This window comes from Lissotriton helveticus (assembly GCF_964261635.1).
Source record: "Lissotriton helveticus chromosome 1_1 unlocalized genomic scaffold, aLisHel1.1 SUPER_1_unloc_12, whole genome shotgun sequence".
Lineage (NCBI taxonomy): Eukaryota > Metazoa > Chordata > Amphibia > Caudata > Salamandridae > Lissotriton > Lissotriton helveticus.
This window is the reverse complement of record NW_027611651.1, coordinates 2,126,678-2,143,009: the sequence shown is the minus strand read 5'-3', so window position 1 is coordinate 2,143,009 and position 16,332 is coordinate 2,126,678. Positions and strand designations below refer to the sequence as shown.

General features: G+C 42.9%; 2 protein-coding genes across 2 annotated transcripts in view; one reads left to right on the top strand and one right to left on the bottom strand.

Moving 5' to 3' along the window:
- The window catches only part of LOC144805496 (uncharacterized), a 47,851-nt gene extending 45,835 nt beyond the window's left edge, over positions 1 to 2,016 (top strand). Inside the window, 1 exon segment of the mRNA XM_078672041.1 lies at positions 21 to 2,016. Within this exon segment, the coding sequence (XP_078528167.1) occupies positions 21 to 1,864 (1,844 nt within the window). The 3' untranslated portion in view covers positions 1,865 to 2,016.
- The window catches only part of LOC144805506 (uncharacterized), a 308,335-nt gene that overhangs the window by 54,317 nt on the left and 237,686 nt on the right, over positions 1 to 16,332 (bottom strand). The gene's annotated exons all lie outside the window — the stretch shown is intronic.

Below are 16,332 nucleotides of genomic sequence, written 5' to 3'. Positions count from 1 at the left end.
ATCAGCGAACACACACACAGGGGAAACGCCATTTAAATGCAGTGAATGTGTAAAGAGCTTTAGTTGATTATCATACCTACAAAGGCATCAGCGAACACACATGGGGGAAAAACCCTATCATTGTAGTGAATGTGACAGTAGTTTTCGCGAGTCTTCAGCATTAAGGAATCATCAGCAAACTCACACAGGAGAAAAACCATTCAAGTGCAATGAACGTGGAAAGAGCTTTAGACGATTATCAGACCTACAAAGACATCAGCGAACACACATAGGGGAAAAGCCATTTACATGTAGTGAATGCATGAAGTGCTTTAGTCACTTATCAAACCTGCAAAACCATCAGCAAACACACACAGGAGAAAAACCATTCAAGTGCTGTGAATGTGCAGAGTGCTTTAGTCAGTTATCACACCTTCAGAGACATAATCGAATACACACAGGGAAAAAACCATTCAAGTGCACTGAATGCGCAACGTGCTTTAGTCACTTATCAAGCCTTCAAAGACATAATAAAACACACACAGGGGAAAAGCCATTTAACTGCAGTGAATGTGGGAAGAGCTTTAGTCAATTATCAGAGCTACAAAGTCATCAGCGAACACACACAGGGGAAAAACCATTCAAGTGCACTGAATGTGCAAAGTGCTTTAGTAAGTTATCAAGCCTTCGAAGACATCAGCGAACACACACAGGGGAAAAACCATTCAAGTGCACTGAATGTTCAAAGTGCTTTAGTCACTTATCAAGCCTTCAAAGCCATCAGCGAACACACACAGGGGAAAAGCCATTTAAATGCAGTGAATGTGTGAAGAGCTTTAGTCGATTATCAGAGCTACAAAATCATCAGCGAACACACACAGGGGAAAAACCATTCAAGTGCAGTGAATGTGCAAAGTGCTTTAGTCAGTTATCACAACTTCAAAGACATCAGCGAACACACAGAGGGGAAAAACCATTCAAGTGCACTGAATGTGCAAAGTGCTTTAGTAAGTTATCAAGCCTTCAAAGACATCAGCGAACACACACAGGAGAAAAGCCATTCAAGTGCAGTGAATGTGCAAAGTGCTTTAGTCAGTTATCAAACCTTCAAAGTCATCAGCGAACACACACAGGGGAAAAACCATTCAAGTGTACTGAATGTGCAAAGTGCTTTAGTGAATTATCAACCCTCCGAAGACATCAGCGAACACACACAGGGGAAAAGCCATTTAAATGCAGTGAATGTGTGAAGAGCTTTAGTCGATTATCAAACCTACAAAGTCATCAGCGAACACACACAGGGGAAAAACCGTATCATTGTAGTGAATGTGAAAGTAGTTTTTGCGACTCTTCAGCATTAAGGTATCATCAGCGAACTCAAACAGGAGAAAAACCATTCAAGTGCATTCAATGTGGGAAGAGCTTTAGTCAATTATCAAAGGTACAAAGTCATCAGCGAACACACACAGGAGAAAAACCATTCAAGTGCAGTGAATGTGCAAAGTGCTTTAGTCAGTTATCACACCTTCAAAGTCATCAGCGAACACACACGGGGGAAACACAATTCAAATGCAGTGAATGTGCAAAGTTCTTTAGTCATTTATCAAGCCTTCAAAGACATCAGCGAACACACACAGGGGAAAAGCCATTTAAGTGCAGTGAATGTGTGAAGAGCTTTAGTCAGTTATCACACCTTCAAAGTCATCAGCGAACACACACAGGGGAAAAACCCTATCATTGTAGTTTTCGCAACTCTTCAGCATAAAGGTATCATCAGCGAACTCACACAGGAGAAAAACCATTCAAGTGCAATGAATGTGGGAAGAGCTTTAGTCGAATATCTGAGCTACAAAGTCATCAGCGAACACACAGGGGGAAAACATAGAAGGGCACTGAAAGTGTGAAGGCTTTTGTCAATTTTCGATCCCACACAGCCCTCAGTGAATACACTTCTTCATTTAACTCACATGGAAATAATCTTAGAGATGCAGGGACTCTGGAATGAACTTAAGAACATCAAAAATAATATTGACCCATATGAGGACATAGATAAGAGAAGAACAGTGCAGTTATTGTGAGAGGATTGAATTTCGGAAAGAGATACAATTCAAATTATGTGGGACATTGAAATACCAGATGATAGAAGACACGATTAGCAGTAAAGAAGAAAAATAGATAACAGTATGTGCAGAATTTAAAAAGTTTTTTTCCCAGTGATTGTCCACTTCCGTACACATAGCAAAGTGACATGATGTACCAGGATACACAGTGGGAGACAAGCACAATGTGGATTAAAAGAAAAGAAACATTGTTGATTTTTATTTGGTGAAGAAGAGATACAAAGAAAAACATTCAATCGCACCTGACCACACTTCCTGTAAAAGCAACATTGAACAATACTGGGACTAACAACGGTTATTCAGCTAACTTGTAGGATTAGTGATAAAACCTATAAACCCAACCCACCCAAAGTAGGCATGTTGTTAGGGCCCTGGAGATAGAAGCTTCATTGGTAAAATGTATGTATTGCTATTAACAAATGCCACTGCAGTATATGTAATGAACTAAAGCAAAGCACAAGTGTTCAAGAAATAACCTATTTTTAGATATAAAAGAGCATATAACATGTTTTTAAGTAACGTTTGCTGCATCTTTTACACACTGTTATCAGTTGATGGATCAGCTCGTGCCTCGGGCCTTATAACTAAGTATGACCCGTGGCTCCTCTCTGACTTAGCTCTCCCTGTTGATTTTGTTACTTGCCAAACTCTACTTTTTAACAGAATTAAGCCATTGTAAGCAGTAGACACTGTTTGAAAAATGTGGTGAAATAGCGAAATCCCACAACAAAAGCATATATGTGCCAGGACAGTCCGTTGCACTCCGGGCAACTCGCCTTCCACACATGATTGTCCCTTGTCCTCAAATGTTTGAAAGGATTTGTCGTATGAATGCCAGAAGTGGCAGTGATATAAATGAAGCTAACGCTAACAGGAGTGTGTGGGAGATCGAGAGGGGGAGAGATAAAGAGAGTGAGAGAGACAAGGAAAGGAGGAGAAAAAGAGAAATGGAAGGAGGGGGAACAGCACGTTATTTGTACTCACCTAAAAATAGAAGAAGCAGCCGAATACATGTCAATGTGTGACATGACCAGAGAAACGGGCTGAACACCTGTGAATTTATATGTTTATTTTTACTACCTATAGACCCATGTCATGCCAATAAACAGGGCACAAGTAAGGAGGAAAATAGTGTAGAGCCTATTATCATATGTAAATCACAGTGATGTCACATGTAGTGACATCACAAGAAGTGATGTCAGGTCCTTATAATAATTTTCATGTGAAAGGTTGACGGCCTGTTTTAAAAACAAAAAACAAGAAACATAAAATAATGTAAAAATACGTTTTTTCTTTCAGTTTTTATACATCATGTGTTTTTCCCACTATTAGTTTGTAACTAAACTCGGAAATTACTGAAAGTGTAAATATTTTTAAACAGATATGTGGAAGTTGGAAATTACATTTTTAAACAGTTTTCAGAGAATAAATAAAATGTGCTTTTAATTTCCGTTTGTTTCCTGACGTTATTCTTTATCCAGCCCCTAAGCCCCAAAGTGTTTCACATTTACAATGTATTAAGCAATAGAAGGGCTAGTTTTGTCAAGTTCTCTGTTCCTCTCTTTCGCCACTCACACAAACAAACACTCAGAGGCCTGTGGCTGCAGTGCGGGGCACAAAGTAACAATTATTAGTTGCAGGCTAAGGAGCTAGGTGGAACCGAGTCCCATTTCTAGATAATAGTGGGGGGACCCCTTCAAACTGTGGCTACCCCCGACTTGTGCCGTGCTGAAAAAGAAATAGTGAATTTGAGTAATTTATGATGAATTGAAATGAGAGAAAGAAAAGAAGAGAGCGAGGGTCAGGATATATTAAAGAAAATGAAAAAAAAGAGACACAAGACTTTACCCTGTTCTGTGTACAAGCACTTTACGTAAACAAGTTGTGCTGTGCATTGTGAACAGGCTGTCACCCCCTTTGTATGTAAATGAGCTTCTGTGACCAGACACCCCAGGCTCCCATCTCTTCTAGCGCGGACCATAATGTGAGCGCTGTAATGTAATCACAAACTAGGGCTATATTGAGAAACAATCGGCTTCCAGGTCGCACAGCTGTGGGTATGTAGTTCTTTATTAGTTTTTTTTTTTTTAGTTTACTTTAATTTGCAGCAATTCTCCAGGTTACTTTTTCTCAGTATTACGCTTCAGGTCGCTCAAAGCTCTCCATCAGTTAAACGTGAGGTTTGATGTAGGATGTAGGATTTGTTGTTAGTGTTCCTAGAGCATGTCCCAATCCCTTTGTCCTTGATTTGGCGGCATGGGTTTTGTTCACGCACTGGTCTAGGATGGGCCTTCTCAAGGTAGAAGGCGCTGTAATAGGAATAATAAATCAGACATATATGAAATTGTATGTAAACAAATATGTGCCTTTCAGTTATCAGGCACCATCAGACTCACATCTACACATGTAATTGAGCACATGAGTAAAGTGACTCCTCCCTGTATAAATATGTGCCATCAGTAATCAGGCTGATGGTTCCGCTGATGCGCACAGCAAATGAAGTTTCTGGGACTGTACGCATTGGCCTAAATTTAAATTGCTGAAGTTTCACGCAGATTCGCTGATGCGCACAGTTTATAAGGTGTGTGGATATTGTGCACTGTAAGCAGATAACTGAAGTTCACCCTTGAGTAGTAACTAGGTCAAAACATAGTACATACATCATGCAAAATGTCACTGCCCCTCTCTTCTTTTTGACATCTCCAGGAGTTCCTCCACTCTCGTGGCTGAAGTGGAAGAACGTTTTCACACATTATGCGTGTGTCTGTGGCACTTCCTTAATTGCAGAGAGGAAAGCCTCATGGTTAATGCATTGTTTGGGCTCTGAGGGACAAGAATTCTTTGAACACCTTCCTGAACCCTCTGATAGTGACTCTGCCACTCTTACTGAATATGAGATCTGCATCAAAATTTTGTACTTGCACTACTTCCCCAAAGTGAGTACTGGCCTTGAACGATATCACGTCGGGAGAAGAATGCAAAGGCAGGATGAGTTGGTCGAACAGTACATAACTACCTTGCGCAAATTGACTTCCATGTGCAATGTTGGTGCAGCTTTAGAGGCGCTCTTAAGAGATCAGTTTATGTTGGGATGCGCCCTCGACAATACGAGACAAGCCCTGTGGCAAAAAAACACGCCATCACTTCAAGAAGAGCTGACCATAGCCAAAAGTCATGAGCATTCAAAACCATGTGTTCATATTATATGCAAAGACAGTTCAGGTGATAAAAAGGAGAATATTAATGTCAAAGTGCTGGTGGATAGATTTGTTAAACCCAAATCGAGCACCACTTCAAAGCCCTTTAACACAAAGAATTTTAAGGGGAAGTGCTTCAGGTGTGGCAACTCGTTGCATGCGTTGGACGGCCCCCGGCCATCTGACATCACAGTGAGCATGTGCGCAGGATGGCCGGGGGCCGTCCGAACCTCTCCCACTCATTAATATGCCCGCACCGCTGCGAAATTCGCGCCACAGTCAACAGGTTAAAGAATACCCTGGCTGGAAGGCCATGTGCAAAACTGAGAGAAAAGGTCACGTCTCAAAGAGCTGCAGAACGGGCAACGAGCATAAAAAGTCAGGGAAGTTGATCTTTACGAAGAGGAATTGGAAGGAATCAATATTCTCCCAGTCACAGGGAATGCTAGTGATGGCCCTCAGGAGCTAGTTTTGATAAATGATACTCCAGTGAGCATGCTCTTCAACTCTGGGACCAAGGTAAGACTAGTCCCAAAAACATTTTATGTGCGTAATCTGCTGGGCAAGTCACCCTGTTGAAGCCAGAATTTAGACCAATAGGTTAAGGTGGGGTGACTATTGAGTAGCTGGGTTATTTCTGGGGCACGATTGACTTCAAAGGGAGAGTCATCCCTGTAAAAATCTATGTCTTGATGAAAGGAGACCCGCTCATAACGTGATCAACATATTTGCCTTGATCCCAATGAGATCTGTCTGCCTAAAAGAATTATCACCAGTTAGGGTTGTTAGTAATGCTAATCGAGTCTGGATCAAGGGATTCCCTGAGGTCTTTGCTGGTGAACTGGGTTTGTCTCAAAAACTATGTACATTGGATAAAGGTCAAATCTAATGCTGTTCCAAAAATTGTTAAGGTCAGGAATGCACCTCTGTAAGTAAGGGAGAGCATGAAAGTTGAATTAGACAATCTCTTAGCCAAGTGCATCATTCAAGAAGTTGAAGCAATGAAGTGGGTCTCTCCTATTGGTATGGCCCACAAAGCCAATGGGGAGGCTAGGCTCTGTGTCAGCTCGAGGGAGCTCAACAAAACAGATATTGTTAATCATTACCCTTTACCCAACATAACTAAAATGGTGTGTTCTCTTAAAGGGGGCAAGGCATTTTTCTTCCTTGGACTTGACCTCCGCCTATTGGAGTTCTGGACTTTTTGGTTCCGTCCAGAGGTGTCAGGGACAACACCCGAAGACCCCGGAGTTCAACCTGTCTCGGTGCACAAACAAACAGAAACACGGGCTTCTCGATGGTGGCGTCAAAGACCAAAGGTTTATTACTGCAGGGACACAGAAGTCACAGAAACTGCACACGGGCAGTGTCTAGGAGCCTGTTCAATTTGTACAAAGAGGGTTGTTCCTTATATACTAAATATTCTGCTCGGGGCAAATTCTTTACATGTTACCACAGTTCTAAACATTCGTGTCTTAAACAATAAATATTTGGCGTTGCACAGGAATCGTCAACAGTATCTGATGTCAAAACATTACGAATGAGGGGTTCCTACTAGTCCATCATAATCCTATGTCAATTCTTCATTCAAGACCCGGACCGCCTCATCGTAAATTTCGTTACCTCCCCCTAATAAAGGCCCAGAAGGAAAGGAGCAGAGCCAGGTGTGGAAGATAGAAAGACAGGATAAGAGATGTTTGTGGGTCGTAAATGGGCACGGTTACCAGCTTCGGCCGCCTAATCATGATCAGGCCAACGAACACAAGAACCAGTATAGCAGGACTGGCCTCAGGCTGGGGAGGCAGCTCTTGCCGAGTCATGCTGCCACAGCGTTGCTGGCCTAAGGTGCACGTGTCACTCGCAAGGTGAACCGCCGGCTAAAGCCTACGTGTCCTTAAATGAAAAGAGGTCTTTGTGTGTCCATTGACTATGTGAGGGCAAGGAATACAAAATGGCTTCCGTGTTCTAAGATGGATGCCATGGGTAGAACAGAAATGTGTTTGTAACTGGAGTGCTCTTGCTCGTAGCATAGCGAAAACACCAGGATATACTAAATGGATCATTTGCGGTCCACTGATACCAAAATTATGTATTTACGACAATGTTACAAACACGAGTAAAATCGTCACGGAACCTCAGACCCTCCTTTTGCCCTTACATAGGCAATTACTCAGTCTATATCAGAGTCAGAGTCTAATTCTATGCTCATTAGGTCAGTGACATGTTGTTGTATCATCATCCTGTCTCGTGCCTTTTCTCCTAATGCAGGTGGTTTTCTGAAACAGGTTGCAGCACAGAGACTACACAGAGCGGGACCACATTGGATAATAAGACAGCACGAGAACAGAAATACTAGGATGACACCAATGACCATCAGAACCTTCCATCCCCACGCTGATACCAGAGTCCAAAACCACTCCATGAAGGACCAGTTTCCCTTATCTACGTGTATAGAGTCGGAAATCTTGTGTAGCTTAGAGATTGCTTCATAGACTGTTGGAGCATTATTTGGAATAAAGACACAGCAGCTCGATTGGATCATTCTGCATACCCCACCTCGATCTGCAAGTATTACGTCTAGAACCATACGGTTCTGCAACGTCATGAGACGATCCGCCTGAAGTTCAGCTGTTAAGTTACTAAGGGCACCAGCAGTTTCTGTAATAGTAGATTCAACTACCCGTGTTAGTTGACGTAGATTTCTACTATTGGCCATAGGCCCCCAAAACGGAAGGAAACCTTTGAAAAAGTCTCCAGCTTCTTGACCAGCGGTATCTTCCTTGCTGAAGACACCTCTTGCTACTCTGGTTTTGTGATAATCTGAAGAAGCAGTGTATGTCGGAGGTAACAATCGAGCAATATAACATGAACCTGAGAAGTCAGCAGGCAGCCATGTATAAGCTCTGTCCTGACAGATGAAGTAGGTACCCCTAGCAGTCAGAAAGGCAGGGGAGGAGTTAGACGGAAATACGTAAGTCTCAACGCACTCACTCCTCCCTAGCTGAGCTCTCGGATTTCTCCCATTTCCTTGCAAACAGACTTGACCTCGGTGAGGCACGACCCAAACTGAAGTGGAGCTTTTACGCTTGCTTTCTCCCAAACTAAGGCGATACTCTGTAGAGTTCCAACTCAAATACACCCGTAATTCATCTCTAGGGTAAGATGGAGTATTATTGACGTCTTTAATCATATCAATAATTCCCTGGACTAAAGCTTTGTTGGCTGAGTTGTATTTAGTGGACCGTGGTGGACGCGGAGGATAGGTCTCAAGGGCATATGAAAAAATGGTCTGAAAGGCCTGAAATGATCCATTGTAGCTAAAAGGCAAAACTAGATAGGGAATGCCTTTATCCATAGTGTGAGGTATCAAGCCACACACCCAGCAGTCTGTAGTATTAACTACCAGTTGGTGTTGATGCAAGAGCTGTACAAATGTATTGTTAATAAATTCTGAGCGTCGAGCTTGTTCGTGTTCAGGAAATGAGTGAAAAGAATGCATAGAAGAAACCGTAGAAGTAGTAGGATCAAGGGGAGGTACTGTAGTTACTGGCATAAAAATCAAATGTACACCAAAGATGATTCCACCCACCAACGTTATCAAAACAATTAAAAATGTAACTGCACATTGTATTAGAAAGCATTTGCTGTGAAGTATTCTGTACAGTCTATTTCTGCGAACATAAATTACATTTTCTTGTTGCAGCTCAGGAAGCTCCATCTTCTACGACCGTTCGCGACCACTGATGATGTGTACGTAGATGAAAATGCCTCTATCAGCCCTGGGAGTTCCCAGAACTAACAGAAAGATCGACCTTGCGTCTGACCCCCGCAGATTCAACTAGGCACACAGCCACGACCCTACGGCCACCCAGACGGCAAGGCAATTTTAAAACAAAAAGAAACAATACAAAGTATTAGCAAACTTCCTGGCTGGAGGCAATGTATAGCAAATTCAAATTTGAAAATAGGCAGTTTCCTGCTTTATTTGTCCATATTGCGAGAACGTAAGTTGTATCTCAGTTTTGCAGGAGCTGTCTGATCTGGAAACAATGTATTTTCAGCTGACGTTGCAATGTTCACGTTCGCAGATGGCAAATGTTCAGGGTTCAAAAGAGCAGTTTCAGGAGGAGAGTCAGGATTTGGTGAATCCGGGATCAGTTCTGCATCGCTGAAAGGTATGAACCTGGGGATTTGTTCCGTTTCAGAGGCACCGATTCCTTTCTTTACCCAGTTGTCGTAAGGAAGTGGCAGAGGCACACGTTTGGCATGTGTCGTATGGATCCAGTTTTTCCTTCCGGCCACACGAATAGCAGTTCTCGTTGCTAGTAGGACTTGGAAAGGGCCAATGAATCTGGGCTGAAGATTTTTCGTTCTTGCAAAATTTTTGATGACCACCTGATCACCCGGTTTCAGCTGATGGCCTGGACTCTCCGGTGGCTTTGGCAATGCATCGAAAACCTGTTGGTGAATAAGACTCAATTTAGCAGTCAAGTCGAAAAGGTAATCAATTAACATTGGGTATTCCAGCTGCTTGAATTCTTTTGGTCTAGGTACCCCCCAAACATTTGCAGGACGACCAAAAACTATTTCATAAGGACTAAGCCCTACTCTAGAATGTACGGTTGCTCTTGTTGATAGCAAAGCCAACGGCAATGCGTCTGGCCAGGACAAACCCGTGGATGCTTGTATCTTAGCAAGTTTCAGTTTAAGGGTGCCATTGTAACCCTCGACTAAACCCGCGGACTGGGGATGATTCGCACTATGAAACTTCTGTCTAATCCCTAGGCCGGCACACACACTCTGCATAACTTTCCCTACGAACTCACTTCCGTTATCTGACCATACAATCCGTGGCATTCCGTATCTGGGGAAGTATTCTTTGAGAAGAATTTTGGCAGTGGATAAGGCAGTATTGTCCTTTAGCGGGTATGCTTCGATCCATCTGGAGAAAGCACAAACTACCACTAGGACGTATTTCAGGTTATTACAACGATCCATGTGAATGAAGTCTAGCTGGATCACTTCAAAGGGGCAGGAAGGAGGAGCGAAGTGACCTGTAGGTGTGGGGATTCCCTTGCCAGGATTATGCATCAAGCATACCATACAATTTCTCACCACTCTCTCTGCACACTTACTAATCCCATCATTCTTCCAGACCGGAGCCAACATCTTACAAATCCCTTTTGAACTGATGTGCGCTGTTCCATGTGCCATCGTCACTACTGCAAGCACATACGCATCAGGCAACATCCAACACTGTTGTTCTGACAAGTCAATCCAACACCCACTCGAGTCTAATTTACCCGTGCTCTCTCTCCATGCAAGTTTTTCCTCCTCAGTCGCCTCTTTCTGAATTTCCTTCACGCTTTCCACTGAGTCTTCACACATTCCAGATTCAGAAATCCATCTTGCAGACGTTGCAACATACATTCTACTCATCATATTTCTAGCTGTCTGTTTTGCAGTCTCATCGGCAAAAGCATTCCCACGACCAACATCATCCGTGATTGCTTTATGAGCACTGCATTTCACAATCGCAACTTCAGTCGGCAAGGTTAGAGATTCCAACAAGTCATTAACTAGCTGGCCATGTTGAATCTTAGTCCCATGGGACGTAATGAAACCTCTCTCTTTCCACAAACGGCCAAAACTATGGGCCACGCCGAACGCGTACTGACTATCTGTGAACACATTCACTCTCTTTCCCTTAGCTAAAACGCACGCTCTTGTTAGCGCGATCAATTCTGCAGCCTGGGCAGAATTCTGACTCACTCTTGCAGTCTCCACAATCGTACTCAAAGTCGTTACTGCATAAGCAGCAGTCACATCACCATTCTCCAATTTGAAGCAAGACCCATCAACATACATCGTGCCATCTGGATCTGATAACGGAGTGTTTTTTAGATCAATACGTCCTTTTGTTTCTTCCTCAGTTTTGAAATAACAGTCATGTGGTTCGGAATCACTCGACTCTTGGCTAGTCGGCAACAATGTTTCTGGATTCAATACATTGCATCTTTTGATCTGAATATGACTAGCTAACAGTGTCAGTTCATAACCTGATAATCTAGCACTGGTAAGGTGTTGCGTCTTGGTTCGGTTCATAAGTGTATCCACCGCATGAGGAACCATAACCAATAGCATGTTGTTCATTACTAAACCAGCAGATTGTCGAATGGAAGCTGCAGCTGCGGCTGTAGCTCTCAAGCAACTAGGCAACGCTCTAGCTACTGGATCTAATGTTGATGAAAAATACGCACAAGGGCGTTGTTTATCACCAAATTTCTGCGTCAAAACACTCAATGCACAACCTTCTCTCTCGTGCACATAGAGCGTGAATGGCTTACTGTAGTCGGGTGTACCCAATACAGGTGCTGAACACAGTGCATTTCGTAACTCAGAAAAACTCTGCTGACATTCTGCAGACCATGGTACCGGACTCGGAACATTTTTCCCAGTCAAAGCTACCAATGGTTTTGCTAAAAGAGAAAAATTTGGGATCCATTGCCTACAATATGAGGTAATACCTAAAAAGGCACGTACTTCTCTCTGCGTGCTAGGAACATTCATCTGTGTAATTGCTTTTATTCTCTCTGGGGTCAACTTCCTTCCCTCCTTTGACAAGAGATGACCTAGGTAGGTCACTTCTTGGCAGCAGTATTGCATTTTTGAAGGTGACACCTTGTGATTCAAATCTGACAAGTGATGCAATAAAGAAATCGTAGCTGTTTTGCAAGTTTCCTTGTCATCAGCAGCCACCAGAAGATCATCGACATATTGTACTAAAGCAGAACCAAGAGGAAGTACGAAGGAATCTAACTGGCTTTTTAATGCTTGACTGTAAATGGATGGGCTTTCACAATAACCTTGTGGAGCGCGTTTAAACCTAAAGCTTCGTCCTCCTAGAGAGAAACCGAAGATATCTCTGCTTTCTTCGGCTATCGGAATGCTGAAAAAGGCATTTTTCAAGTCGACAACCGAAAACCATGCTGCTGTAGCAGGAATCAACGTTAACAATGCAGTAATGTCTGGTACCACAGGAAACTGTGGAATCACAATTTTATTAACCTCTCTGAGATCAATTACAAACCTATATACTTGAGGTTTTGTAGGGTCAGTTCGTTTCAAAATAGGCAGTACAGGACTATTACAGACATTACCTCTGGTTTCTTCTATAACGTCTTTCTCAATCAGATCATGCACTATCAGTAGGAGCGCACGCTCACCTTCACTAGAGATTCTGTATTGTGGAATTCGTGGAAGTTTGACATTTGCTTTCAAAGTTACTACATAGGGTGGAATTTCCAATAGACCTACATCATTAGGACCAGTCGCCCAAAGAGTATCAGGGAGTGAACGCAGCTCTGGTGGGAGCGCATCCATCGACAAGTACATCGGAGAGATTATTCTTTTACCCAACGTAAGCTGTACTCCTGCTGGAGAACAGTACAATGTCGCGTACAGGCGTTTTAACAAGTCTAAACCAAGCAGATTTTCGTTACAACCTGTCGTCAAAATCAGGGGTGCTTTCAATTGACAGGGTCCAACAGAAATAGACAAAGGACCAGAAACAGGGTTGTGAACAGGGGCGCCCGAAAAACCTACTGAAACGTTTGTTGAGCCAGACAAAGGTGCGCCAGGGAGTTTCGCATGTATGATAGAACTTTTTGCTGCACCAGTATCCAACAGAAACGGTTCGACTATACCTGATGTTGCTACTGCGACATAAGGCCCACTCTGATCTACTGGAACTGATACTACTCCCTCTCTTTGTCCATGGCTGTCCTAGTACTCACTTTGCTGACCTTCCTCACTAGCTTCATAATAGTCTTCAACATGATATTGTGGAGACCTATTCTGTTGGGCAGATTGTCCATTTCGCTGGTCGAAATAATTAGAAGGGCGATCACTCGTCTGCTGAGGCATAGCCCCTCGTCCTCGACCTCTAGAGTTTTGCATAGAACTACCACGACCTCTCTGAGCTGCCGCAGCATTATTTTGTGCCCGAACTGGACACTCATTTTTGTAATGACCTTCCACTTTGCAATAAGCACATTGATTCCATTGGTATTGTGGTCTTTGAAAATTATATTCCGTTCTTTGATATGACCCTTGCTGCATATTAGTCTGATTCGTGCGAGGCGGATAAGCTTGCTGTAAAAGTACTTTAGTTTTTAAATCTTTCGTCTTTTTATCTGATTTTTCCTTCTCCTCTTTATCCCTATTTTCATAGTACTGGGCAGTCGCAAGTATTTGCGCAGTCGTAGAGACAGCCCACGCACTTTCAGAATTCTTTAATTTACCACTAAGTTCTGGCAACAGATTGTGCACAAATTTATCAACAAATAATCTCTGGCCTCCTTCTGTGCTCATATCCTGACCACTATGATCCACGAAAGTCTCCTCGAATCTTGTGAAAAAGTCTGAGACGCTTTCGTCTTTCTTCTGTTTGCACGCGGACAATTTGTCCCAGTTAACGCGCAATGCTGGCATCAGGGTTTTCATTAAATCGATTATTCTACCAGGCAAATTAGCAATTAGGGGTTCTGGTTTGGAACCACCTATTTGTTGACCATCCGCTGCAATTATAGCTGCCCAGTCACCACCTAGGGCAACTGGATGATTCTCTTTACGAATTTTAGCCCAAATTGGTTGCGGTACTACATTACCAAATAGCAGATCTATGTCAGCAAGATTCAATACACAAGCGTCAACTGTTTGAGCCAACTCTTTGTAGTACCCTGCAGGATTTTTACGCGGATCTGGCAAGGCCTGTTTCACTGCTAATACTTCAGCTCGCTTCCATGGAATATGTATCCATACTCTCTGGAATTGGGCCGGAGCGGCTGCAATACCAAGGTTTACATTAGCTTGCACAGCTTCACGCCAAATTGGTGGAACCTCTCTCATTGGGTATTGACGATTTTGTTTCGTACTGCGTTTCCCTAACTCTCTTGGTGAACGAAGGGATGAGTCGGTCCTATAACTTAGAACCAGTTCCATCGCTTCTTTTATATTTTGTCCAACTATCATACCTGCAGCAAACTCTTTCTGAACATTAATTAATTCTTCTAGATTTGATTCAGGGTCATCCTCTTCCAATTCCTCACGTAGAAGGAAACATATTTCATCGAACACATATCGTTGTGTCGGTTCATTCCATTGCATAAATGTATCTAATACATCTTGTACATTATATCTTCCAACTTTCGAAACCCATCTAAGAGCAGTGGAATCTAATATTCCTCTTTCTTCAGTACTGGGAAGCTGACTACGCCTCTGCACAGAGTCAGAGGTAGGAGTCTTAATCAGAGTTTTATAGAAGGGAGATAGAATATTAGAGACAGAATCAGTGATTCTCCGACGAACAGAAAGCGGAGTCATAATATTAGCAGAAGCAGTAAATAGAGTAGCAGTTGGAACAGATAGATTAGGAACAGTAGGAGTAGCAGGAAAAATAGCTTGTGAAGTAGCAGGTGTGAGCGACACAGGCATAGGTAAAGAAGCCGGCAACCCTAGAAGAGGGGTTGTCGATGGAACATTAATATTGACCACAGGAGGTACAGGAACTTGATTCAGGGGAGCGGGAACAGGGACACCAGGTTGTCCAGCAACAGGTAATTGAACATTCGGTATAGGTGGAGCCGTAGCACCCTGTGCATACGGTGGGGGTGATCGTAACAAGTAAGACAACAGGGGATCCTTTTCAGGGTCCTCTACTATCTTAGCCGTACTCGATGGTAAAGCAGGATAGCACTTGTCTATCGCTAAATTACGCTCTCTATCGGCCACCTCCATCGCTTTCTCAGACTCGTTGAGTTGCAGCTGCCTAGCAGACTGTTCTAAAGTCAACTCTTGCTCTTTCTGTTCTTTCTTCAACTTTTTAATTTCTCTCTGTTTAGATTCTTTTCGCCAATAACGGAAAGAATCAAACATTGCCGGCCGGGCTTTCTTTTTAAACAACCTTCTTTCTAGATTATCGAGAACTTCAGGTTCAAAACTACCATGTAGTGGCCAACTAAGGACACCATCTTTCTCTGTGAAGCGGATCCATACCTCGTTATAAGAGATAGGGCCCACACCAAATTTGCAATATAGATCATAAAGGGGAGTTCCAATCGGAGGAACCAAACACGAGTCCTCCAACTGGGAATCACTGTTGCAACTAAAACAAGACAACATACAATTTTTCCGACTTACCATTTTATAATCCGGAACACAAAACAAACAAGACACAAACAGAAAAGATGCGCACTCGAACCAAGAACTTAGGCCTACCAGAACTGACAAATGTATCGATACCTGAACTGAACAGAATGATTATCGTAACCAGAATAACCAGTGATAATCTTACAGAACTGAACTGAACTGAGAACTAAAAGGATTATCCAAACAGGAGCAACCCTCACAAAATACTTAACTGAGGTACTGAAGACGTCCTTAATTGCAGAGAGGAAAGCCTCATGGTTAATGCATTGTTTGGGCTCTGAGGGACAAGAATTCTTTGAACACCTTCCTGAACCCTCTGATAGTGACTCTGCCACTCTTACTGAATATGAGATCTGCATCAAAATTTTGTACTTGCACTACTTCCCCAAAGTGAGTACTGGCCTTGAACGATATCACGTCGGGAGAAGAATGCAAAGGCAGGATGAGTTGGTCGAACAGTACATAACTACCTTGCGCAAATTGACTTCCATGTGCAATGTTGGTGCAGCTTTAGAGGCGCTCTTAAGAGATCAGTTTATGTTGGGATGCGCCCTCGACAATACGAGACAAGCCCTGTGGCAAAAAAACACGCCATCACTTCAAGAAGTGCTGACCATAGCCAAAAGTCATGAGCATTCAAAACCATGTGTTCATATTATATGCAAAGACAGTTCAGGTGATAAAAAGGAGAATATTAATGTCAAAGTGCTGGTGGATAGATTTGTTAAACCCAAATCGAGCACCACTTCAAAGCCCTTTAACACAAAGAATTTTAAGGGGAAGTGCTTCAGGTGTGGCAACTCGTTGCATGCGTTGGACGGCCCCCG